Source organism: Phodopus roborovskii, unplaced genomic scaffold (assembly GCF_943737965.1).
Source record: "Phodopus roborovskii unplaced genomic scaffold, PHOROB, whole genome shotgun sequence".
Taxonomy (NCBI): Eukaryota; Metazoa; Chordata; class Mammalia; order Rodentia; family Cricetidae; genus Phodopus; species Phodopus roborovskii.
The window spans coordinates 85,998-113,992 of NW_026125472.1; the positions used below are offsets into that span (position 1 = coordinate 85,998).

Consider the following 27,995-nt stretch of genomic DNA (forward strand, 5'->3'; position numbering starts at 1 on the left):
CCTGGCAAAAACACTACTGCCTTGTATCACTTAGGGAGTTATTATGAGCAGTGACACAAGATTTTAATCTTCCTTATGGAAAAGGTCAGTTAAAATCTGTGCCCCACAATGACATGTTTTATTTCATAGAGTTACTATACTGAATTAAATGTGTCAACTTTAATTTAGCTTTGTTCATTGCTAATATCTCCTTTCATGAACAGTGCAGGAATATGAAAATCAATAGAAAAGGTAAAATTAGACAGCTGTGAGTTGTTCACTGCTACATGTTTAAGATTGTAACATGCAGAGCCTCATGACTTCACACTGGCATTGAAGGCTCTCAGTTCACTACCCACAGATTGCTTAAAGAAGCCCATGCTCCAGCTTTGACCTCTCCAAGACTACAACTAAAATGCTCCATTAAGTTCTGCTTATAGCGCTCAACCAAATTACCAGTCTTCCAATCTCACCACAGTCATGATCAGCTTCTTCATGACAACCCCATTCTTTGATCCGTTACTTTTCTATTTCTCTAATGAAATACCATGTTCGTGGGTTAGTTATATTGATTATTTCATGTGTCCAGTTCTATAGCAATCAGAGTTCATGGTTGGGAAAGCAAGGCAGCAACTGGTAGCATCCAGTAGGAGCAGAAAGCTGAGAGACCCCTTCCTGAACCGTGAGCACTAAGCAAAAGAAAACTGGAAGTGGGGTAAAACTTACCCGAGTGAGAACAATTTCTTTCAACTACAGGTGACGTTTCTTATTCAAACTAACACATGTAGCTTATTCTGACTTTAACACAGAGAAGCTTCCCTGACTTACATGGTATTTAAACAAAAGGGTCTTGGAAAAACGACCAGAATTAAATTCTCAGCACTCACATGAGACTCTAAACTGCCTATAAATAGCACCATTCCAGGGCAGGGGAGCAGATTCCCTTTTCTGACCTCCTGAGTATCAGCACATGTGGCATATATGAAAAGGAGAAGTTTAGGTTGGAGAGATGGCTCAGTAGTTTAAGAGCACTGACTACTCTTCCAGAGAACCTGGATTCAATAATCAACACCCGTACGGCAGCTTACAGCTGTCTGTAACTTCAGTTCCAGGGAACCTGACACACTCACACATACAAACATGCAAACAAAACACCAATGCAAATGAAATAAAATAAATAATTTTTTTTACAAAAGGACAAGTGCTTTGAATAATGATGCAGAGTTGCAAACCTCTCTCTTCTGGGAATAAGGCCTTGTTTTGTATTTTTACCTTGACTGTGGTGATATTTTTTAATTCTTTCTAGCATATTTGTATCACTTTTTCTCATACCTTTTCATTGTACAAATGAGCTTATTAACTTGTAGTATAGATTCTGACAGCATATTTTCCTCTCATCTATACGTATGTAGCTACTCTTAAATTCCTGTCTGACTGTTCTGCTGTGCTCTAAAGTTTGGCAGTGACAAGATCTGGAAACCAATAACTAACTTAATTTGGGGTATACTGACAGAGCCTGGCCTGCAGTGCAGTGAAATATTCAGACCTCTCTGCAAAAGATTCCAATATAAGACCTCAAATCCTAAATACCTTCCATACATATAAGGCACATCATGTTGACTCTGTCACTTTGGAGACACAATGAATGAAGTCATAATTTGTTCTGGCAATTAGGGACTTGAAATGTTTTTAAATGTTCTTACCTCCCAAAGCCAGAGCTTACCCTGCTACCTCAGATGAAACAAAAATTGCAAAATGATGGTTCTGGAAAGAAGAGAGGTCACAGTCACAGGTCTGTATCTCAGTCTAGTGCTGAATCTGGCTAGAGAGATGTCTCCTCCATACTCTGAGCTGAAGGTTATTCACAGAGAAGGAGTCAGGTGAGCTCCATGGACTTCCACTTGGGATGCAAACCAAACAATGTAAGGCAGTCTGGTGAATATTTATGCCTACAACATGGACTCTGGGGTGGGAACAGATGAAGTCAAAGTAGAGGAAGTCTTTCTAGGCTCTGAGATGAACTACATAAGAGAAATGTATTATGAACATACACTATACCCTGGTATAGATAATACAATATGATGGAATCTTCTCTGATCATGGATATGGGGCATGGTAAATCATGAAGAAATCTGACATTGGAGGTGCTGTAGTAATTAGATCACTTACTTTTCCATCTCTATACTATTTCTATGAATCTATGAATCACTTTTCTGTTTCAAATACATAGAAATAGCATATTGTCTTCACATTCAATAAATACTGTAATAGAAAAAAATGTATCATCTGTGCCTGGAAATAAGCCAAAATATGAATCTTCTTCTAGAATTAAAAAATTGTTTTTAAGTAGCAGTAAAACATGCATTAGTTGGTGACTAAAAGTGTGTGTCTTAAAGGTCAACTCTGTGATGAGTACTGAGGTTGCCTAACCTGAGTGTGGGACAAAAGTGTTGAAGGGAAGCTGGCAGAATAATTGTGCCTTGCATGACTAGATTAATTGTGTTATCTGCTATTTTCTAGGGTTTAGTAATGTCTTTATGTCACATCATTCATATTAAATACTTGTTTTCCATTTTATATCTGAGTGTCTAAGTAATGTTCAGCTCTTCATTTGATACATATTGATTGCAATATTCCATTTCATGAATAACACTTTCTTCACAGAAAGACTAAAAGTAATTTGCTATGAATGTTCTCTCAGCATAAAAACAGGCAGGATGATCAATGGAATCAAACTGAAGACCCAGAGATAAACCTACACACCTTTAAGCACCTGATATTTGATAAAGAAGCCAGAAAGACACAATCAGAAAAAAAAAAAAAAAAGAAAAGAAAAGAAACCAACTGGTACTTGTTGTTATCATTGAATTCCTGGCTGACTCTGCTTCCCTGGGTGCTATCCAGTGGAACAGCTATATGGGATCTGAAAACTAATTTGCAGAAAAACAATTTGTGTAGAAGCACCCAAAGAAGGCTGGAGTCCAATGAGACATTCAAGCTCCCTTGTAAGACTCTCACACATCAAACCCCGATGCTTTCAGAACCTTCCCTCCCTGTCAGCTTTCAGTGATCATGAAATCCTAAGAGGCTCTCCAAAGCATTACCTCTTTTGAGACACTCACAAGAAGAAGAAGAAGAAAAACAGCAACAGGCAAAAGTCTCAGGGTCATCAGTTCCCAAAGCAATTGTTGTCATTGTCACTGCGGGTGAGATGAAGATCGCAGTTGTGAGGGAACTGAGGTACAGAGCTATGCACCTTTGTCGAGGGGTTGCTCTCCCTCCCTCCCACAGTACTGCCTGCCATTGCCTGGAGCTGCACACTGAGCTGAAGGTTTGCCAAGCAAAGGAGTGAGGTATGTATGAGTATGCAGTTCATACTGAATCTAGGAAACAGAGAAAAGGAAAGGAGGTCTGGCAAGTGCTCAGGTCTGGAGGAGGGATTCTGGGGTGAAAGCACACACATTTCAGTTAAGGAAACTTTCTGGGCTAGAAGCAGATTTGCCAAAGAGATCAATGTCCCTGCCATGGTGCTAATCCCTAATGTTCCAAAAATCATTTGTTAAAATCCGTGACTGTTTTTGAATCATCCTGATGATAATGAATCTGACTTCAAAGATGCTTAGGAATCATAGTAATTATGGTATTCACATTCCCATCTCCACATATTTTACATAAACAATACACTATTTTTTCAATATGATGATCACAGATGCTGGTATAAAAGCTTCGCCTGTATGATGAGGGTTAAAGTAAAATCATAGCCATCTAATTCTGGAAATAAACTAGAATCTGAACCTGCCTTTATAGAAAAAAAAAACATGATCATATGCAGAACTGCATATATGCCCAGGGCAGGAGTTCTGCTGGTCCTATGAATTCTGTACAATATTCATCTACAGTGCATATATTTCTATAATTTCCCCTTTTTCGGTGATACTCAGCTGTCACGCCAAACTCAGGATGGATTTTTTTTCCATTTTCATGACTGATGTTGGCATCTATAACTTTGGGCAGGGCAGGTAAAGATGTGATCACTGGACCATGTTCACAAGGTATCATCACTGAACACTGTCCACCAGATGTGATCATTGGACCATGCTCACAAGATGTGATCACTAGACCAGGTTCACCAGAGGTGATCATTGGACTATGTTCACAGCACATATTTTCTTTTTTATGATTCATAAGTTATAATCACAAATTCAAGCCTTTAGTTTCAAATCTAATAATCTTATTTCTTTTATTTGAGTGTGTTTGTGTACCTGTACTTATGTGTATGTGCACTGAGAGTTCATTTGCTCTTTCATTTGATTATGCTTGTATATTCAGAGGATAACATCAGCTGGAGTTCCTTAGATAAGTTTGAGCTTGTTTCTTTTGGGGACACAGTCTCCCACCTGCCTGTGTCTATGACTGGTATTTCTATCCTCACAGATATCCATGACAGATTCTTCTGCAGCATGCTCCTCAACAGGTGTTCAGCCACCTCAGCAAGCAAACCAAGTACTCCAGGTGGGTGGAATTTAAGAAGCTCCCGCAAGTACCACATTTTCAACTTCCTTTTGTGTATTCTGTCAAATGTTCTTCTTTGTATGACTTAATTATCTAAAGGAGCACCCAAACATCCTAAAGTGTAATAAAGATTCAGGAACCTGTCCAAATGAGTACCATATAATTGGTTCACAATGTACATGACTATTAGTCTTTTGCTTGGTTTGTGATCTGGTCCTGCAGCTTTTGCCATTCATCCCGTAAAGAACCTCTGCTTACTACCCATCATCCCTAAGTGCGTCCAGCAACTCACATTCTGTGTCTGTGAGAGGTAATAGAAAAGCTCACTAGAATTCTCAAACGAAGCTCACCTTTGTGTGTAAGACATGCATCAAAAACTTGAAGATTGCCTGAGGGTGGCAATTCTAGAAATCCACAGGCTGAGGAAGTAGAAAGCTCCAGGCCACCTCCAGGTTAAATTTAGAATAAGCCTGTATCTGAACCTTTCCACTTGACAAAATAGAAATAGAACACTCACAACTATATTCGTTATAACTCTATGATATTAAGTCAATAATTTAGGTCTCTGTGTTATGACTTGGAATGCGAATATGGAAACATAGGTCCATATCTAAGTTAACCTTCAAGAGATTTGATCAATGCCCTATGTTTTGTGTTGCATAAATGCAATCATAATCATAACATGAGAATTCACATTTTTCTGGGTGTTTTTTTACATGTATTTTATTTTTTTGTGACTACTTGGGTATGTAATTTACATTGCTGTAGAGGTCATCATTCTCTATCAACTGTGGCAAGACGCTTCTAAAACACATATGCAAATGTTTCATTAGAAAATACTACCTATATATACATTGCAGAATTTTTTTATAGATATCTTTATACCATTCTTGTTAAATGTTTTCAGCCATGGGAACACCAGCAAAAGTTCATAAGATGTCTGCCTTCTCCTCATACTTAAATAATTGGTGTGTCTTATAATCTTCCCTTTATATTTAGGCTACTGAAGGATGACAACAAACAATAGATCTAATAGGAACACTAGACATTAGTCTCTGTTTATTCCTAAACCTTTCGTTGGTTTATTTTACCATTTTCATTCTATTGTAAATAGGTAAGAGTTCAACATGTCGAATATATTCATTGTGACTCCCACACCAAATGAGCAAATCTGCAAGTATCATCAGTGAGATTTTTGTGAAATTTGATGGCAGAAAGTTCTCAGTTCTAATTTTTAATGTAAACTTTATGGTTAGAGTCCTTTGCCATGGAAAATGAACACATATTCATGTTATTGTATAACACATATTTTTTAGTGCTTCATTTTCACATGAGGACTGTATAGATTTCGTTTGTGCTGAAAGTGATGATTTTAAGTCTATTTTCTCCCAATATGACTTGTAAAGAGCAGTTCATTCTGTACTGTAGAAGTGAGCATTCTTCCGTTTGAACTCATTAGCTATTAATTCTCCCTGCACTTATATTTCTAAGATGTGTACTGGGAATTCTACCCATAAATATGGCATTTATCAACTTCTAAAGTTCTACCAAAAGTTTTTGCTTTTTTTGGTTTTGGTTTTGTTATTTGAGACAGGGTTTCTCTGTAACAACCCTGACTATCCTGGAACTTGGTTTGTAGACCAGACTGACCTCAATCCCACAAATACTTGTCTGCTTCTTCCTCTGGAGTTATTGGATTAAAGGCATAAGTTGCAATGCTCAGCCTACTGAAAGCTATTAGTGATAATAAAATACTTGTTTTGAAGCATAGTCTTGTTATGTTGCAAGTGGTAGCTTTTTAATCTTGAACTCAAGTGGTTCTCTCACAAACACATTCAAGCCTAGGAATGGCCAGTGAATGACCTGACTCTGAAACAGTTTGTGCATTGTAATAATAAGGAGAATGGGCTGAATGACAGAATGGAGTCCAGGAACATAGCTTTAGGAGTAGTGCTCTCACTTCAAAGCATACTTGGAATTTTGGGAAACTTCTCTCTTCTGCTGTACTATCTACTCTTATATTACAACGAAGGCACATTAAAGACCATTGATTTTATTCTTACACATATATTTATAGCCAATTCCTTGATTATTCTTTCCAAAGGAATGTTGCAGGTAACAGGTGCTTTTGAATGGAATCAGTTCTTCAATGATTTTGGATGCAAACTTATTTTATATATTCTCAGACTTGGCAGAAGCATGTCCATCACCACCACATGTCTCTTGAGTGTCTTCCAAGCCATCACCATCAGCCCTAGGAAATCCTGTTGGAAGGATCTCATGGTCAAAAACCCAAGGTTCACGGGCTTCTCCATTCCCCTCTGCTGGATACTATACATGATTATGAACTTGATTTTCCCTGTGTATACATCCACAAGGAGGAATAGCAAAAATATGACACAAAAAAGAAGTTTTGAATTCTGTTACTCCTCCCTGAACCATGATACTATAGTAGAATCACTGTACATGGTATTTTGGGTGTTACCTGAGGTCTTGTTTTCGGTGCTCCTGGTCAGTTCCAGCAGCTTCATGATTATTGTACTGTATGGACACAAGAAGCGGGTTCAACATATCCACAGTTCTCATTCTTCCCACAGAACGTCCCCTGAGTCCAAGGCCACCCAGAACATTCTAGCCCTGGTGTGCACATTTCTGACTTTTTACTCACTCTCTTCCATCTTACAAGGCTGCATTGCTCTTTCACACAATCCTAGTTGGTGGCTAATAAATACCACAGCCATCATTTCTATGTGTTTTCCTACTCTAGGTCCCTTTGTCATGAACCATGATGCCACTGTTCCCAGACTCCATTTTTCCTGGATAAGGAATATAAAAATACTATAATTTTCTAGTAAGAGTATAAATTATATCTCTTTAATAATGCAGAGTATCTAAACACTTAATCACTCATGTCCTTTATCAGCATAATAACTTAAGGGGAGTTCATTTTAATAGTATCAGTTCACAGATTAAAAGTATTATATCCTGCCTTATAGACTATGGACTAGCTAACCGCAGGTTGTTAGCCACATGGACTCTACTTCATTGAGTGTTCTTTTAAACATCTCATAACATGTTTTTTTTTTTCCTTCCATGTTTCTACCTCTGTTGCATAAGTGGGCCTTTCTTGTCAGACCAGTCATTTTGTAGTTAATAGGGTTCATGGCTGGGTGATACCTTTATTTTTTTCCATCCAGTAAAAAACCTACCAACTTCTAGCACTATGAAAGCTAACCAGTACAGATAAAGCTTACAAGTCAGTACCTGCTTGATTTCTTTACATTTTATGACTCAAGGATTTTGTAGTTGCTCATGGATACTCACAGTTATATTTGAAAGCATGTACAAGCTGAAGTCAAACAATATCATAGCACTAGGGATGCAGATGACATAAACATGAAGTCTTAGCATGATATGAAATGCTACCAGCATTTGAAAGCTGCCAGGAAAGGGAAGAGAGTCAGTTTGCTTTAAAAATGTGACCACAGTTAGGCTGAGCAAATTCAGTAGCCAGTAATGCAAGAGTACTCCAGCAACACAAATTGAAATCTATTGGCTTTAAAAAAAAAATGAACTTTTCATTTTAGGTAAGGAGGTGGGAGTAGAGCTAAGAAAATGTGGGGAGAAAGGTTGAATATGATGAAGATACATTGTATTAAATTCTCAATAAATTGATTTGAAAACTAAAATTTGTGGGAAGCCATTTGCATTTCTAATGTAAACTCTAGTAGGTGTTTGGGTTTTCATGTGGTACCTATAGGTGTAAAACAGAGGTGAATCCAGCAGGGTGTTGGACTCTTCATAACCAAGACATGACTTTTTCATATAAATCTTAAGCAGTGTTCCTTAGGTCTCGGCTCCAAACAGACAAGGATTTTAAGACAATAGGATGAGAGTACTGATGTCTGTAAAGACAGTACATGCAGGGAGCACATCAAAAAAAGAGATAATGTCCCCAAACATACTGTGTGCAGAAATTATATACAGAAGTAGAAACTAATTCCAGGGAACCAATTCTAGCAATTTTGATAAAGAGATGAGCACTGTTAAATATTGTTACAAATCTTCATGTTGAGAGATCTTCAAGATATCAGACTCCAGTTTTTAGACTTTTTTTTTTTTTAAGCTAATTCACTGATGAATGTTTAATTGGCAACTCTCAGAGGACTGCTCTGAGGCACTAGAGACCAAATAGTCTTCTGGTATTTAGAAGGGGACAATCATCAAGTCACCCTAGATACTTTGAACAGTTCACAGGGACTTCGTAAATCTTAATGTCCAACCTCAAAAGACACTGCTGGTGGCTGCTGGTGAATCCACAACCTTCCCCTTCAGCAAGCCTCAATCTAATCACTGTTGATCTAATTTGCAGCCAAAAGATCTCAGCAACCCTGGTAGACATACACATATAAACTACTTCTTAGCTGCACTAATTTCAACATAGCTGTCCCCTACATCTTGTGAAACAAAGAATAGCATCTCAGTCTTTCACCCCTACCAGAACTCTTGCAGACAAAAAGGTTGTATCTATTGAAGGTTTATAGTTGAGTCCTATGTGTTTATGACTTACAAAAGAAATTTTGGAAGCCATGCACATGCCTGCCAATTACTGATGTAATTACAATCTCTATATTCTGGGTAATATTTTTTGTGGAAATGTAAACTGGTTTTTCACTTTGTTCTTTCATTAATATGAAAGGCTACCATTCTGTTTACTGTCCTCACTCGTTTTGTGTTAGGCTCAATAAATGTTTACTACCAATGATGTCTTCTTACTCATGCTGTTCTTCACATGTGTGACAGGCTGAGTATGTTGTTTGTGTAGGACAAACTACAGTGCAGGCCACACACTTGAATGAGTTACTAGAAAATCACCCAGCTGAGACTGGAAAAGACAGCAAATATCCAAGTCAAGATCCAGGAACACTGGGAGAGCTCCGTATAGCTGCCAGGGATTAAGAAGCAAATTTCTTAGTACATACTCCTTGTTAGGAACCAGCAGTCTGCTGACCCTGCCCCTTGATAATGGATGGGATGCTCATGTCTATGTCTCCTCTATGTCATGACTTACCTGTTTGTGTTTCATAGGCAATAGCTGCAGCAAAAGAACAACACTCCTTCTTAGAAATAACCTGATCCTTCTAAGTAGATCTTAGCTCCCCAACTTCAAGAACTTCCTTAAATGGGGTCATAAATGTTGAACCATGGATTCAAACACTGATTGCATGAGAAGACTTTTACTCAAATTATATTAGTAAAAACAACTGGGCTAAGATGAGTTAAAGGGGGGACTGAAGACAATGAACACAGAAAAACAGAGGGATTTGCGGAGAACAGCAGTATGTCAGCATGAGTATGAGGAAGTTATTTTTTTGTTGCTGTGGTAAAATGCCATGACCAAGCCGGCTTATGGAAAGTATTGTTTATTCAGACTAATGGTTCCAGAAGGAGCTTGCATAAAAGAGGGAGAAGATAAAGGGGAGGGAAGCATGACAACAGAAAACCAAGACAGGAGGCCATACAAGAAGCAAAGGAGAAATACAACTGGGGTCAAGCTACAAACTCTCACTTCCTCCATCAAGGGTCCACCATCCATGTATTTTGTAAAGTCTCCGCAGAGCCCCACCAATGAAAAACCAAGTAAACACATGCCTATGGCAGGCATTTATCAGTCAACAACAAGACAACTTCCGCTTTTCTCCATTGGCCCATAGACATCTACAACACAAACTGTATTCTGTACAACTTTAGAAGTCTCAACACAGTTCAAAAGTCTCTCCTGAGAGTCAGGGCAATTTCTTAACTACTATCCCCTATAATGTAAATAAAAAAAACAAGCAAACAAATAAACCCTCATATTAGTGCTTCCAAACAGACTGTAGAGAATGTGCATTTCAATCCCAACAATTAGGAGTAGGATATGTAGAGGAAACATTGTTTCCAATCAAGAAAGAAGCCAAACGTTCCCAAGCCTGTAGCTCCAAATTTAGAAATTTAGAATCAATGGGCTTAGAACACTACATGCCTCAATTTTCTTCCCCATAACATATAATTTTCTCTATGGTTGCTGTTAAAAGTCCCTCATTGCTTCTGAAAACTCTTGAGCCAGGCTATAAAGACCACTTTACTCTCAGTCCTATGTTTCTCCAGGTTCTGAGTAGAGAGGGCCATTGCAATCTGCTTACAGCATTCATTGTTTTTTCTAAAACAAAATCCCAAGCTCTTCCACTTTTCTCCAAAATACAAAAACAAAAATAAAAACAAAAACAAACAAACAAAAACAATGTGGTCAGAGGTTTCACAGAAACATTCCACTGTCTGGTAACAATTTACAAGTTGCTATGGCAATACCCTAACTAAAACAAACTTACAGAAGAGAAAGTTCATGGGCATTTATAGGCATCTGGACTGCTCCTCACAGCAGGGAGAGAGAGAGCAGCAGGCGAGGCAGCAGGAGCAGAAAGCAGAGTTATCACCTCTGCAAAAGCAACAGGAAGCAAAAAGAGCCAACTGCAAGTGTGTGAGGATTTCAATATCAAAGCCCTCTTAAGTGAAGCATTCCCCCAGAGAATGAAACATCCAATCTTCTCCAAGAGCCAACTGCGAGTGCATGAGGATTTTAGTATCAAAGTTCTCTAAAGTGAAGCATTTCCCACCCTCCTAAAGGTTGAACCATCCAATCTTCCCCAAATGGTACAAACAGCTGGACACCAAGTGCTCAGATTCCTAAGGCAGTAGAGGACATTGCTTATTCAAACCAACAATTTTCCATTTTAATTAAACACTTACCATGAGCAGAACGGTTTTTTTAGGTTTGTACTTTGTGAAGTGAATCACTGAAAGAAACTCAGAGAGCTCTGGGAACTGAAGGCTTATATGTTGGTCAGAAGTAATGATGTCTTCTTTGTACCATATAGATTTGTCTCTGCTGCCCTAATGCCCTCAAAGAAGGACACTTAACTGGCCAGACAGCAAATAGTTAAGCCACTACTTTTTTCCTGTTTCTTCCTAATTGCAAAAGATTCATGTTCCACATTTTTCTCAGCAAAATAATGGTAGATTATTATAGTTTCCACTCAATACCTTTTTCATAATTAAACCTATTTTTAATTATTTTTTTCATTTATTTTACATGCTGAGCATAGTTTCCCCTCTCCTCCCCTCCTGTTTTTCCACTCCCATTGAAACCCTCATCCACTCCTCCTCCATCTCCATTCACAAAGGGGCAGACACCCCCCCCCCCCCCCCGGACTAGAACAAAGCATGGCCCATCAAGTTGAGGCAGGACCAAGTTCCTGCCCCTGAAACAAGGCTGGACTAGAAAGTAATAAAGCATGGTGAACAGGTTCCCAAAAGCCATCTAAGCATACCACGGACAGGCCATGATCTCACTGCTAGCAGCCTCACAGACCGAGCTATACAACTGTCACACACATGCAGAGGGTCTAGGTGGGTCCCAAGCAGGCTCCCTATACTGAGAAGATAGCCTCTATTTGTAGACTATTTTGAAAGACCTAAAAAGTAATGTTAATGATGGACTAACCTAGAAACCTAGGTTCCTATCACAAGGCCCTGAGATAAGAAGAATTCACACTGCCCCTCCTTTCCTGTGAGTCAACATGTGGTAAATAGGGTCAAGAGATAGCTGTAACTCTGGTTTGCCCAGACAAGATTAATTAGCACACCTGAAGCCCTGAGGTCTGCTGACCCTAATAGCGAGACCATCCGGCCTCCAAGGGTCACGTACTCAATGGACAGAGGGTCCCACCCCCTCCCTAAGCTTGTGGGTTTGCCTTTTTTTTTTTTTTTTTTTGTCTTTAATTTTTTTTAATTTTATTTAATTTTATATAACAGTCCAATTAAATGAAAACAAACATTTATACACAATATTTGGGAATTTCGGCGTCGTTCTTTCCAAACTACTTCCTGCTGGTAAGGGGCGCTGTCATGGGGGATTCCTTTAAAAACACCTGGGCCCAAGGGAGGGGGCTTCTCTCTAGCCTGCGTGCTGGAGGAGCCTGTTTGCGCAAATGTTTCCTGTTCATTAAAGCCTCTTGCGTTTTTGCAGCAACTGGACTGGACATTGAGTTCTTGGGGTATCGACCGAACCTGGAAGACTCCTCATTCTGAGGGTCTTACAATTTCATGAACACATTGATTTCATTTGAATGAATAGGGTTGTGTTCAGAGTTCATGAAATAGCCAGGTGATATTTGTAAATCTTCCTAACATATTTCCCCATCATCATTTCATATCATTTGTAAGCAGTGGGACAAAGATGACAAAGATTTCTGGGCAGTTTATAACATTTCCCTTCTTAAAGACATTTCAGTAGATAACCCAGAAATCCTGTTTGCTGCATAATATACATTGATAACTTATAATCAACTTCACTTTTTATAGAAAACTCTAGCTTTCCTGGAGCCCAGTGACATGCATAAACCTCTCTGAAAGACTCCAACACACAAGACTCTTGAACTCACTGTCAGCTTTGGGAATGAGCTATCAAAAAAAAAAAAAAAAAAAAAAAAAAAAGTGTTCGGGAAAAGTTCTTGACTCCCCAAGCTAGAGCTGTCACAGCCACTGCAGCAGTGAAAAATGCAATTCAGAAGGGAGGTGACGTCACAGCCACAGACCTTTATCTTGAGTTGAGTTGAGATGACTCCATCATAATGGTACTGAATTTCCAGGATTTCATAAAGCATACACTGAACAGAAGGAGTCGGGTGAGTAGTTTTTATTTAGTCTGGGAAGTTTGCATAAGTGCCCATATCTGGAAAAGGGATTCATAAGCTGGAAAAACATAAACTGCTCATATAATCTTCAGATTCTACGAATGTCTTGTAGTTTAATTTCTTTCCAAAATCTTGATCTATTACCAATTGTTTGACTTAATCAAGGGCTACATAAATGTAAGCGTTTAAATATGAATTAGTAATAACAATTTAATTTCTTCTCGTGTGTGTGTGTGTGTGTGTGTGTGTGTGTGTGTGTGTGTGTGTGTGTCCATGGGCAGGTACACATGCATTCAGCACCAGACTCTGGGTGTGGAGGAAGTGGTGGGGTTAGAGGACAAGCTTAGTTGTTCTTCAGACACTTTTTACATTTGCAATTTTTCATTATACTATTTTTTTTTTTAGACAAAGTCTCTCTCTGAGCTTTAATTCTCTGAATATTCTAGGCTGGCTAGTCAGTGACATCTATGGATCTTCCTGACAACTCCAATCCAGTGCTTGGATGACAGATAATGTGCTACAACACACAGCCCTCACATATACAAAACAAGGACTTTACCAACCGAGCCATTTATCTAACCTAGTAATAACTTTTTAGGCTACATTATTGCATCAAGCATTATTTGTAATATCTAAGACTCAATACAATGTCTAAGACTTCATTCCAGAAATCCAATCAGGCTTCTATTGCAAAGTGAGACCTTTTGTGAAATCCTTCACTGAATAAATAGAAATACGAAACTACCAATTAGCGTTATACAATCCTAGGTCATATCACAGATAATAGTATACTGCTGGGTTTTGGTGAGGGCATGCATATAGATGTATGTTAACCTGTAAGGAACTGGAAATCCAGTGATCTGTGTTGTACTTTGCCTAAGTGGAATCGTAATGTATAAATCTTACTTTTTCTTTGCATTTGTTTTGCGTGAAAACCTTGGTCTTTCATTTACATTGCTGCAGAGAACAGTACCATGTGAGAATCAGCTGAGTATGTAAACCCTTAAAGGACATGTGGGCAGGTCTAACGTTAAGAGGTATAACTTATATATATATGAATTGTGAACTTTGAAAGCAAAGGCACAAGTGTGGGATGATTGACATGTGGTTTTGTGTGTCTTTTGTTATGCATTTTCTCACATTCCAAAATGTTCATTTCAATGTGATCACAATGCCTGTGTGTGAGATGCTTCCTGTATCCACATCTATACAAAGGGTTGATGTTTTCTACAGTTTTTACTTTACATACCTGCTACTGAACTATGACATAATACAGTGGAGTTCATCAGAAAATAGGACATTTGTCATTTGTTTTTTCCTTGTTAAGAGTGATCATTTTTCAGAGACTTCTGTTGAAATCATCCACATACTGTCCTTCTGTTGTCTACTTAGTAAGTTTTCTACACAGAATACTTCCTAAATGAGTTTCTATCCTCCCCAGTTCTTTTTTCATGCGAGAAAAGAATGCATGCCTATACCTGTGTCTTTTATAAAATTTGACGAGACCTAGCTCTTTGAGTAAAGTTTCAAGTGTCACTTTATGATTAGTGACTATTTGATTAGTTTGTTTTCACTGTATAGGAAACTTTATGTAATGTAAGAATAGAGAAATGTGGTCACTGTTGTGGGAAAACAGGTTCATTTTTTTAGGTTTAAATTTCAGGTGAGAAACTCAGGAGTTTCTATCATGCTGAAGAGTTTTATTAAAAATTTCTTTATTCCCACGGTGTCTTGCAATTAGCAGGTCATTACAGAATTTAGAAGTGAGCATTCTTTCCATTTCTATTCACTGGTCACTGCTTCTCCCAGGGCACTTGACCTTATTATTATTATTATTATTATTATTATTATTATTAATTACTATCATTATCATTATTTTCTCATATTTTACAGCCTAACTGCAGTTTCCCCTCCCTCTCTTTCTCCCAACCTCTCCATCCCATCTCCCGTCTCCGGTGAAACCATGCCCCCTCCACCTCTCCTCAGAAAAGAGCAGACCTACCAGGGACATCAATCCAACATGGCATAATATGCTACAACAAGACCAGATAGATGCAATCACATCAAGGCTAGGAGAGGCAGTCCAGTAGAAGAAAGGGTGTTCCAATAGTAGGCAGAAAAGTCAGCGACCACCCCTGAGTCCACTGTTAAGAATCCCACAAGAATACCATGTTGCTCAGCCATAACATATATGCAGAGGACCTAGGTCAGACCCCTATAGGCCATACTCCTAATTCTGACATTTCTAAGAAAAGTCTCTGAAAGACTTCAGCAGTAACAGTAACAAAATATTTTTGTCAAAATATTTCCAAGACAAGATGTTGCTATGTTTCCCCACAAGAGCCTTGCAATCTTGAACATATGTAATTCTTCCACACCACCACCAACAACAAAAAGCTACAAAGGTTCAAGTCACCATTTTGATCAGAAAATGTATTGCTTGCCATAATTTAGGTGGAAAAGTGCTAAATGACAGAATGGACCTCAAGGATCTGGCAATAGGAACAGTGTTCTTGCTTCAGAGCACAGTTGGAATTGTGGGAAATTTTTCTCTTCTTTCCTGTTACCTCATCCGTTACTATATTGACCAGACATTAAAGACCACAGACTTGATTCTGACACACCTGTTCACAGCCAATTGCTTGATTATTTTTTTCTAAAGGAATGCTAGAGACAATAGGGGCTTTGGGGATGAAAACGTTTTTCAGTGGTTTTGGCTGCAAACTTCTCTTGTATGTTCAAAGACTTGGCAGGAGTATGTCCATTGGCACTACCTGTCTCTTGAGTATTGTCCAAGCCATCACCATCAGCCCAAGTGACTCCTGTTGGAACTGTCTAAAATTCAAGGCTCCCAAGCACATTGGCCTCTTTACTTCCCTCTGTTGGATGTTCTACATGTCAGTAAATATGATTTTCCCTGTGTACATGTCTATCAATGGGCACAACAACAACCTCACACAAGAGAGTGATATGAAATACTGCTCCACTGCAGGTCATGATGGCCTTACAAGCTCATTATATATGATGATTTTTGTTCTTCCTGAAATTTTGCTTTCTGTCCTCATGATCTGGTCCAGCAGCTCCATGGTTGTCATTCTGTACAGGCACAAGCAACAGGTGCAACACATACGCAGCTCCACTGCTTCCTCCAGAACATCCCCTGAGGCCAGAGCCACCCAGAGCATCCTGGTCCTGGTGTTTACCTTTCTAGGTTTTTATGCCCTCTCCTCCATCTTACAAGGTTGTGTTGCTATCATATATAGTCCTGGCTGGTGGCTGATGAACATCACGGCCATCATTTCTATGTGTTTTCCTACTGTGGGACCTTTTGTTATGAGCCATGATGCCACTGTACCAAGACTGTGCTATTCCTGAGTAAGGAATCCAAAAATCCCATAATGGCATCATAGGTATAAAGATTGTACAGTCTCTCACTCACAGCATCTAAAAATTTTACATTCTGCATGCCTTTCAAAGTGTCAACATACAACTACCTCCATAATCACTTGTCTTCCTGGGGGATTCTAAACTAAATATTTGGATCTCCACCTTGTTGAAACTAGTACCTGAAGTGGCATAGCAGAGGTAAATGCGACAGGTCATTCTAATGTAAGTAAATAGTGCTCTGTTGGTAGAAATCTTAAGTACTGGTGCTTAGAGCAAATTAAATGGGTTGAGCTTTAATTCTTTAGTGTTAGCTTCCAAAGAGTAGGTGACCAAGCATACATATATTGGAAACCTTCTCCAGAAACAAGCTCCATGAAGAATAGTGGTGGATATTGTTGGGAGATAACTTTTTAAAACGAATCCAACATGTGTATTTACTACTTTTACAGATTCTGCTTCCTACTGTCTTCATTATAGCTACAAAAACAAGTTTGCTAGAAGACTAGCTGAATTTTTATTTCTGAAGCATGAAACAAAATTGTTCTGCTGTTCCATTAAATAGAGCTCATATTTCTCTCTAAGGAAACGGATGAGATAATTTGCTAGCACTTATCTTTGTAAAATTGTTTTTTATTGGTGATCTTCAGGTGAAGTGTACACTCAATTGCATGTACCCACCATCAACATTGGAAACAGTGAGGAAAAAAATTAGTCACCATAAGAGTGTTTGTGTTACCTGGTATTCCCTGAGTAATTCCTTTGTTTCTCTCACAAACATGTTATGCTTACAATCAATGTATGTTGATGATTTCCAAAATGATCTCAAACTTTCATGGAGTTTGGAAACAATTACAGCTATTATCCTTACTCCCCAGATCTCTTAAAAAAAATAATAATAATAAATGGGAGTTAACCCTCTGCAGGCCAGAGTCAGAGTAAGTTTTTAGGCTAGACCGTTTTCTTTCTTTTTTAAAAACTATTTATTTATTATGTATATATACAGTGTTCTGTGTGTTTGCTTGCAGGCCAAAAGAAGGCATCAGAGCATTAGATCTCATAATGTATGGTTATGAGCCATCATGTGGTTGCTGGGAATTGAACTCAGGACCTCTGGAAAAGCAGTCAATGCTCTTAACCTCTGAGTCATCTCTCCAACCCTAGGGTATCTTCTTTAGAGAACAAGTTAATCTGTATCATAATCCATAATGTTTCAATTATTTAAGAGAAATAGAATGCTGGCAGGTTAAATGACTTGGTTATTGGCATTAATTTCTGTGAAACTTGACATGTAAAGGATGTGAGGTTGGTATAGCAAAAGAAATATCTTCAGTTGTTGAATCTTGACAATCCTATGCTGTTTTAAATAGAGTATATGACTTTCTTTTATACTTCTTTAAAAAAAAAAAAAGATTCTTTGTGGATTTCACATCATTCATCCCAATTCCATTCATTTTCCTATCCTTTCATAGCTGCCCTCTGTCCTTGCAACCACTCCCCCACAAATTAAATTAAAAAAATAAATAAATAACCAGGTTGGAGAGAGGGCTCAGAATTTAAGACCACTGACTGTTCTTCCAGAGGTCCTGAATACAATTCCCAGTACCATGTGGGTGGCAGCACAGGCAACCCAGATCCATACGCCCCCAGAAGAAAAATGACCTTCAAACACCAACATGCTCTCTTGTGTCAGCCCAGACTAAGGTCCTACCCATGACCTTCAGTGGCAGCAGGAGCCACTGGCCTCAACACAGACACCAGCTGCAGCAGGATCACTGTAGTGATATTTTCACCACCACCACCACCCCACCCACCACCGCACCCCCTCACCTGTAGCACTGAACACGCCCTTTAGGGCATGATCATAGGTGCAGATGTGATTGGTTAAAAGGAATAGAATTGGGATTTAGAAGCCACTTCAGGTCTCGGACAGCACCAGGGTGGCAGGGTCTGCATCCTTGGAGCTGGAACAATGCAACAGGTACTTGTTTCCTGTCTAAGTTCCTTTTCCCCAAATAAACTCCACTTCATTTTATACTGAGTGAATGCTGATTCCCATGACTACAGGTCACAGATTCAGACCTAGCCATCAGCAGCATTCTGGGCCTGGATGTCACCATGGACCTGGGTGACAGCACAGTCCTCTTAAAACAGCATGGCCCCCCGGGGGGCACATTCCTCAGACACCAACGTGGTCACAGGTGGTGGCCCAGCCTCCGGGCATTCACAGAACTCTCAGTGGCAACAGGAACCATGGATAACAACACAGAATACCAGGGTATAGCTTGGCAACAGCCCAGTTCCGGTGGCAAGAAGGCCAACCATGTCATCTAGTTCCTCACTGTCCTCAACTCTTCAGATCCACTTTTCTCCTCAGCACATGAACCTTTCTGCCTCTCTCTCTTATGTCCCCGCCAAATACTCATTCACCATAAGGGTGCCATATCACCCAGTGCTATGTTTGATCTTTGCCCACCCAGGGCAAGTATCCTAGTGTGGACCTGTAGCTATCTATCACTCATGTGCCAGGCTTTCTGGCACCAGGTATCTGGTCTAGGACTTCAATAAGGGATTGCTTTTGTGTGATGATGAAATAAGCAAGAAAAACAGAAGCACATAGATGAATAAAGTGATCGATGTGGCCCCAAAGAGATTGGATCTGTGATATTGTACAATGGGGAGGCAGTCAGCATCAAACTTTATCTGGGGAAAATATGACCACACAGGATGTTTGAAACCAAGGATGCAGATTGACCTTGTATATAATACAATTTACACACCTATGATAATATTTGCCCCTATGATATGTTTGCACCTCTAGTACATTTGCCTATAAGTACTTAATGAGACAGTTTATAAATCAGGCATGTAACATTAACATGAGCAATTGATGACAGAAAAGAAGGATTATAGCAATACACCAAAACAAAATTTATACAAGAATAAACTATGTCAAGAACTTCTCTATTCAATTGAAGATAACCATGAACAACTGACATCGCCTTTACGACTTGGGTGTAATCTGAGTGCTGTGCACTGGCTTAATATACCTGGAGAAATGTTGAGGACTACGTTAGAGACCAGTGAATTCCTCCAGCTAACAAGCCAATGGGAGCCACAGTCACAAGCAGGCTATGCCATTTTACCTTAACACAATCCTACCACAACTTTTCTGAGCTGAGGTGTCTTTGAAAACAAACTCTTGGCATGTGAGAAACTGCAGAAAATTATCCCCCCTGCCAGGCACTAGATGTAACACAAATTAATAAATGATCCACAGACTGGCATTGGTATTCAAATGTCAAGCTGAATATTAGAAAAGCAAAGCAGCCAGCCACTAGCTCTCACCTCTAGCTCAGGCTGAAAGGGCTGATCCACGAATGAGCACTTCCCAAAGTCTCAAACTGCTCTTCACCAAGTCTCAAACTGTCATCTTTTTTCAGGGTGACTAGAGGACAAATCCTCCTCTAAGACCTTGCTTCTGTCTTATACATTTCCCTAATGTTGGGATTAAAGATGTATGCCTGCCTTCTAAGGCCCGTGGCTTAGACTGAATCCTCAGTCAAGCTTTAATAAATAATATATCACTACAACTACATGATGAAGAATAACTTAGAAGAAGCCCAAAGCCATCTTATCCATCTGGTAAGCAGCTAAAAACAATTCTTATTTTCTGTTTGTTCTGGTCAGAACTTGCTTTGTGTAAACATTTCTGTTCACAGGATCTCCAAATGTACCACTAATAACCACTGTACAGTGAGGTGTTCAGAGCGATGCCATGGGGCTGTACCTCTCTGTGATATGTCAGGGTAAGACAGTATCTCAGGGAATCAGGTAAGAGGAAGCATGAGGCTGTGTGCAGGTGGAAGTGATCAAACAGTAAGAGAAACGGCATAAAGGGAGGAAGTGTATCACATGTGTTCATGAAATTCAACATGACACCTGTTAAACTGAGGAAGATAGTGAAGAGCTGCAACTGTGGTAAATTCTGGGAGTCACAGCCCCAAAGGAAGATAGTAGTCCAGGATAGAGTTAAGTTGGCAAAATGTACAAATGATGAGATAATGCAAAGCATAGCACAAAGTCTATGGTGTAGAGAAAAAGAATCCAGAAGTGCAGAAACATACCAAATAAATCAAGTCTCTCCCCTCCCCAGATTTTGATGAAAGTTTGAACACAGATAAATGGGGTTAATGTTTGAGAGATAGTTTTTTTGGTAGGCAAATTCTAGTAGTCATCTGTAGTAACCCATCTTTGTGGGGCTTCAGTCAAATCCAGGCAACTTGCCAGGTTCGTACCTGAGAAGGGGAGGGTGGACAGAGAAATAGCAAGGAAAGATACTAAGGATACAGAGACACAGAATAGAATCAGGACAACCCAGTGAATACTGAAACTCAACCAAGTTTATCCTTCATCATTCTAATATTAATATACCCCAACCAAAAAGGGGGAATGACAAAAAGACTTCTTTATCATGGTACAAGGAAGAAACAGATTTTCTTCCTTAATTCTCCAAGCATTTAGTAACCACGCCTTAGACTAAATCTCTTGTTATCTGTCCTTGAGAGTTAAGAGTAACCACACCTCAGATCAAATCTCTTATTTAAATAAGACATCTATGACTAAGACCTATGGTAGCCATACTTTAGACCTTCAGGTTTTTTAACTTCAACCTTGGAAGAATAAGGATAGTTTTGAACTCTGTGACCTTAAGTCAAGATGAACCAAAGCCACTTTTATGGACCCTGACAGTATATCACAGCATTTAGCTTTTCATTCACTAAAATAAGCTGCTGGAGAACTTGACTCTTTGATGGGCAGCTATCAGATCATTGCCTTTTTCTACAGTGCTGAGAAGGAGCTGCATCCCTCTGGCTATAGAAAAGACTGACATCTTAGTATCTTGGACACTTCAGTCATTTCACAGACACCTTGAGAAATTTCACACCAGCTTCAAATGGCAATGACAATATGGCTGCGACAAGAGACAGAAATCCCCTTCAAGATGTCTCTCTCCATCAAATGCCCCAGCCTGCAGCCGGGGAAGATGTATTGGTTTGTTCATAACTTCTTTCAAACTTGTCATAGTTGTTCTCTGTATGGTTGAGGAAGCAGGAGAAGAACTGGCCTAATGATTTGCCAAAATGTTTATGATCCACACAAAGGTAGATCAATGTTTGAAGACTTGTGGCCAGTTCTTACATAAAAGCCATAAGACTTGGGAGTCATGTAAATGTAAGGCTGTGATAATTGGTGAAATTACAATCACTATATAGCAGGCTACTGCCTTTATAGCTGCATATGCTGTTCATCTCCCTTTGCCTAATAAAGTTTATTTCCCAATACTGTAAATATAGGTTGCACATTTCCTGTAGGAACAGACGAACATTGATCTTATGGCCACAGTGGCAGCAGCAATACCAGGGGCAGCCAGCGAGGATTGAAGATTTCCTGTTGGATAGCCACATAACTGAGACTGTGCATAAGGGACGATAATAAAGTGGCAATCCTTTGAACCCAGATTATTGGGGAAGGTGAAAAGAGCTCAAAGGAGTTAATACTTAGGTTCTGTCACCAAGGACCTGGGTCTCATCATCTACTCCTTCCATCAGATCTCGCCTTCTATCAGTGTGGTCAATAGGAACCCAATGGTTAAAAATATGAGTCTCTTTGGGGGATTTTCCTCTCTAAATATTATCAATAAACAAAAGGTGCTTGTCAAGAAATGGGTAACATGGGAGTTGGGTGAAACAAGCAAAGAAACGTGAAATGAACTAGGGAGCACAGTGAGCATCAGATGGTTTAAGGGACCAGGACAAACAACAATGACTATAATGAGAAGTGGCTAAGCCCTCTGACATACATAACACTGACGTGGTCTTGGCATTTCTCAGAACACACCATGAAGGAAATGGGCTGAAATCAGTGGGTGTCATCAGAGTCCAGAGTTTGGGTAATTGCTCATACTGGAAAATGTAGGTTGTTTCCCCTGGTCCTCCCATTTTTTTTTTTTTTTTTTTTTGTCCTAACATTCCAGTTTTCCTGAATGCCCTTCACTTCCATGTCTTTCAAAAATTGTGCTTTATTTAAGCCAATAATTTTATTTAATTATGGCATTAATAAATACAGACACCATTAAGTGAGATCTGGCAGCATGCCCACTGGGAACTAGGTGTGGAGTGATCTTGTCGAGGCAATCTTCATTCAGAATTGGGGTGAACTTCTGTCTCCTCCTTCACTACTTCCCATGTTTCACTGGGTGCTGGTTGAAGAATACAGATCTACCTTGCAGTATCTGCTCATAGCCTACTCCATCATCATTCATTCCTAAAGGAATCACTCGTGCAGTTGCTTGGATTGCAACTTGACCTCGAGGATTTTGTATGCAGATTCTCTTCATAGTTTCACATGGTGGGGAAAGATGTGTCCATCAGTAGTACCTGTGTGTTGAGTGTTTGCCAGTCCATCATGATCAGCCCCCAGAGATTCCAAGTAGACACAGACTAAAACAATTACTATCAGAGACCTGGACATCTCTCTTTGAGATGTGTTCTGTGTAGTGTCATTTTCCCTATGTATGTATCTGGGAAACTGAGCAAGAAAACACCACAAATGTAAGGATTCGGGAATTATGCTGACCTGCCCCTGTCACCAGGCAGAATGCACTCAGGCAGTACCCTGGTCAGCGCACGGTTCCATGAATGTGTAGTCTGCACGAAGGTGCAAAGGACCCCTTTGAAAGACAGACCCCTGCCCATTTAAGGTCTTTTTCCAGTTCTCTTGCTCTCTTTCCTACTGTTCCCCTGGGACAGATAAAATTTTTCCTGACTCCCTCTTCTCTTCTGTCCTCTCTCCATGTCGCTTTACCTTCTTTCTATTTCTCCCATCTTTTTTTTTTTTTTTCTCCCATTTCTAATAAAACTTCTCACTTAAGCTCTGTCTGCCTGGCATGTTTGTCCCTCTACCTCTACCTGTGACTGCCATGGAACCCACCATGGTTCCCCATGCAAGGTTTCCTGTGAGCTAACCCTAACAACAAACATCAAAGATATTGGATTCTGCTCTGGTGTGAGTCATGACAAAACCGTGGGCATAACCACAGTGTTGCTGTTATTGCCAGATGTTTCCTGTGTGGGGATCATGCTGTGACTTACTTACCATACAGACAAAATAGAGCACGCAAACATGCACAGGACCAAGGTGTCCTCCAGATCCTCCCCTGCATCCAGAACTATGAAGATGATCCTTCTTGTCAGCCCATTTGTCTGCTTGGACACACTCCCCAGTATCATTCAAGTTTATATGTCTCTTGTTTATAATCTCAGCTGGCTTATGGTGAACACATATACAATAGCATTCCTGCAGTCATGATTGGTGTCAATCAGTAATTCTGGAAAATTGTCTCAAAATGTTTAATTAAAAAACAACAACAACAACAAAAGTCCTATTTACACTGATGCTTAATCTGGTATAATGTAGTGACATCTTGCTTTGCCAGTGAACTTTTAATGGTGGCCACATCCTAGGGGCATGGTTTTGGGTGCAGATGTGACCCCTTATGATGATGATGGGGGGCTGGTTCGTGCTCTCTTGGGTTGTGGTGAGAGCATCTGAAGGGCAGAGATGGCATCATCAGCAACAGGAAGAACACAGTGGTTATTTGCTATTATTTGTGTAAGTGCTTCCCTAATAAATACCTGTTTATCATTTGTCTTGGGTCTTGTGGACTCATTTAAACCCTGCATTCAGCATTATTTTATTTGTTCTTTTCATTCAGCTTATTAAAATTGTAGAATTATTTTCATTAATCTAGTTGTAATTTTTGTCTTACCTACATCTATTGGAAAATCCAAATGAATATAGTAATGCACTATTTGACTTTTTAAATTTTTGATGATCAGGGGACTGGTGATGGTTCAGGGTTAAGAGCACTCATATACATGAAATAAAAATAAATGAGTATTTTAAAATGTTAATGATGGAACAGATATGCGCTTATTACCCTACTTGTCAGTGTCACCTGTTATGAATACAGCTTGAGGTCGGACCTTGCAGGATGGCCGGATAAACATGCCAGGCTGACATTACCTGAAAAGCTTTACTGAATGAAGGGAAGGGAGTGGGAAGGGGAACAAGGAGATGAGAGATAGAAAGAGAGAGGCACAGAGAGACAGTGACCTGCCTCCTCAGAGAAATGGCAGAAAGGAGAGAGAAAGTAGGCAGAGCCTGTCTCCCAAAGGGACCTTTGCACCTGCTCCCAGAGCCAGGGCACTGCCTGCCATGAGCAGAGAAGTGATGCACTGTGCACTCCTCAGGGAGGACCACAGGTTTCCCAGATGAATCTCGGACATGTTCTATGTTTCCCTGAGATGAGCCATCAGCTGTGGCACTTCAAACCAACCCATGCTATCCCACCTTATTTCATTCAAGTGTTCTACATACCTTTCCCTTAATCATACCCACCTATGAGGGTCTGGGAAACAGGACAGTTCAATGGTTCATGCCCATTGCAAGAGGCCTATTGCAAGAGAATTTTCCTGGGGAGAAACTACACACATCCCTTATCACCCAAGATAGGGAAACCATGACAAACTAAAGTAATTACTCTACCAATGTCCAACTTGATGAATTAATGAGTTTTTATTGGAGTTACCTACAAGAGTGTAATGGTGGTGGTGGGGAGTACTTTCAAGAGCAGGAATGAATCAAATGAAGCTCTGTCACCAAAAAGCCCACCTCGATACAGGTGGCCTCTCAACAAAGCTGCAATCTTGGAGCTTCTGCACAGCTTGTAGTTGCTTCCTGGGTTACAATGTCTGGTATAAATTGGTCTGGTCAGAATCAACCCCCTAAGCACTTTTATAGTGCCTCTCTAACCCTGGGGGGGGAAGGGAAGGCCACAGTAAACCTTTTCAAGTTTGTTTACTTCCAGGGTCTTAAGAGTTTCCCAGGTCCTACACTGAGCAAATGTTTCAACTCAGAGGAAATTGCTACATAAGGTCTCTCAAATGCAGGGTGACTTACTGTTTCTAAATTCCATTACACAGTATCCTTTGACACATACATAGTATCTGTAACTGGGTAGGATAGGAGACATGGCACAGGAATCTTCCATGGTCTAGGGAATTAACACCATGTACCCAGTAGCAAACTCTCATAACCAACCCTGTTCCTCTTACATCTCCTGTTACCTGCTGATTGCTGCCATCATTTCACTCTTGTGGGCTGAACAACTAACTGGAGAGCTGTCCCAGGTTCTGATTTATCTGCACACACCCTTCCCTATTTATTTACGATCATTATCAATTTTACACGAATATGAAAAATTCATAGACTTACTACAAGTTCCCTGGTAATGAATAACATCACCTCCCTCTCAAAACAAAAAAAATAAAAAATAAAAAATAGTTTAGACCAAAAAATGCCAAATCAAACCAGAAAGCACTCAGAAATGTGGAGTCTGTTTTGTGTTGGTCAGTGACTCCTTAGCATAGGTCCTTCTTTGGACTATAGTGTGGTTGACATACTCAGTAACACTCCTTCAGAGAAAACTGATTTTCCTCTCCCAGAACGTATCAGTTGCAAATGGTTTTTTAGGTAGGGGTAGGACTTGATGTCACTTTCATTTCTCAGTACTGTGCCTATGTATGGTTTGAACCTGAGTAGGTCTTATGTGTGCTGTTACAGTCTCTGTGAGTTCATATGTGCATCAGTGTTGTGTCTAGAAGATACTGTTTCCTTAGAGTTAACCACCAGCTGTGACTCTTACAACCTTTCTGCTTTTTCTGGTTGCTTTTCCACATAGATCCCTGAGCCTTGATGGGAGGAGTTTGACAGACATTGCATTTAGGGCTCTCCAGTTAAGCATACTGGTTGCTCTTCCAGAAGCTCTGGGTTCAGTTCCCAGCACCTATATAGCTCACAGTTGTCTGTAATTCCAAAATCTGACACCTTCACACAGACATACAATGCACATAAAATGAAAATAAATAAATTATTTTTAAAAGACATCCCATTTAGAACAGTGCTCCAAACTAACCCTCTTGCTTTCTGTACATTGTCCAGTTATGGGTCTCTGTTAATTGCCATCTACTACAAGAAGAAACTTCACTGATGAAGGCTGAGTAGTACACTAATCTGATTCCCAGTCAGGGACTGGTGGAGGCATTCTAAGGACAGCTGTAGAAGATGGCATCCTTCACTAGGAGTACAGGATAACCAACCTGTAATCCACAGACCCAGAGAAGCTAGATATCAAGGAAGGTCTAAAAAGGGGATGCATGGATTTCCCTGGGAAGGGGAAATAGAAAAGATCTCCTGGGTAAACTTGGGGTGAGGTGAGGGGTGTGGGGGATGAGAATTTGAGGGAGCAGGTTTGGCAGGCTGGGCACAAGATGTGGATTGAGGTGGGACTGAAGGGGAGAGTAACAAAAGAGACCCCACAGAGACAGCTGACATGAGTTCCTGGAAGCTTCTGGACTCTGGAAGAACAGTTAGGGAGTCTACATGGAACTGACATAGGTCCTCCGCACACGTGTGACAGTGTGTAGCTTGGTTTGTTTGTAAGGCTCCTAGCAGTGAGATCAGGGCCTGTCCCTGGTACTTAGGTGGCTTTGGGGAACATGTTCCCCATACTGGATTACCTTGCCCAGCCTTGATGCAGGGGGATGGGCTCAGTCCTACCTCAACTTGTTCTGCCATGCTTTGTTCAGTCCCCCATGGGAGACCTGCCCCCTTCTGAAGACTGAAGCAGGAGTGGATGAGGGAGAGGGGAGATGGAAAAGTATGAGTGAGGGAACAGGGGGAGAGGAGGGAAGGGAAACTGGTTGGTATGTAAAATACATTTTTAAAATGCTATTTAAATAAAATAAAAAAATTAAAGTACTAATAAACCAAAATAGAGGGAGGGAGAAAGGGAGGGAGAGAGGAAAGGAGGGAATGAGGGAGGAAAAGAGAAAGAGAAAATGACACCCTCAGACACTGGATGAGTGGTACTATGGGAGAAAACAAGGAAGTTACCCCTGGAGAACCCAAGCTGAACAGGCAGGATATTCTCTTCCTATTGCATGTAGGCCATATTGTTTTTGGAATATGCAGCCAAGGATAAGTTTTAACTTCTGATCCCATGTCTGTCTGTCTCTCCTGCTCTGGGATTACAGGTGTACCCAACCACACTCAATTTCATATGGTGCTGAGGTTTCATAGCTAGTTTCCGTGTACTTGACAAAAGTCTAGATATATCTGGGAAGTGGGACTGATAGTTGACACATTCCCTCCATCAGATGGTCTGTGGAAATCTGTTGGACAATTTCTAGATCAGTGATTGATTTAGGAGGAGTCAGTCCACTATGAAGAGAGCCTTCGGTGGGCAGGTGGGCATGAGCT

General features: G+C 40.1%; 2 protein-coding genes across 2 annotated transcripts; both read left to right on the forward strand.

Moving 5' to 3' along the window:
- Nucleotides 1–6,411: 6,411 nt before the first annotated feature.
- Nucleotides 6,412–7,280, forward strand: LOC127215542 (vomeronasal type-1 receptor 4-like). The gene is given in 2 exon segments (XM_051175948.1): nt 6,412–7,239; nt 7,242–7,280. Coding segments are annotated over 2 exon segments (867 nt in total).
- Nucleotides 7,281–15,703: 8,423 nt separating this feature from the next.
- LOC127215543 (vomeronasal type-1 receptor 4-like) lies at nt 15,704–16,601 on the forward strand. The gene is given in 2 exon segments (XM_051175949.1): nt 15,704–15,877; nt 15,879–16,601. Coding segments are annotated over 2 exon segments (897 nt in total).
- The last annotated feature ends 11,394 nt before the right edge of the window (nt 16,602–27,995 follow it).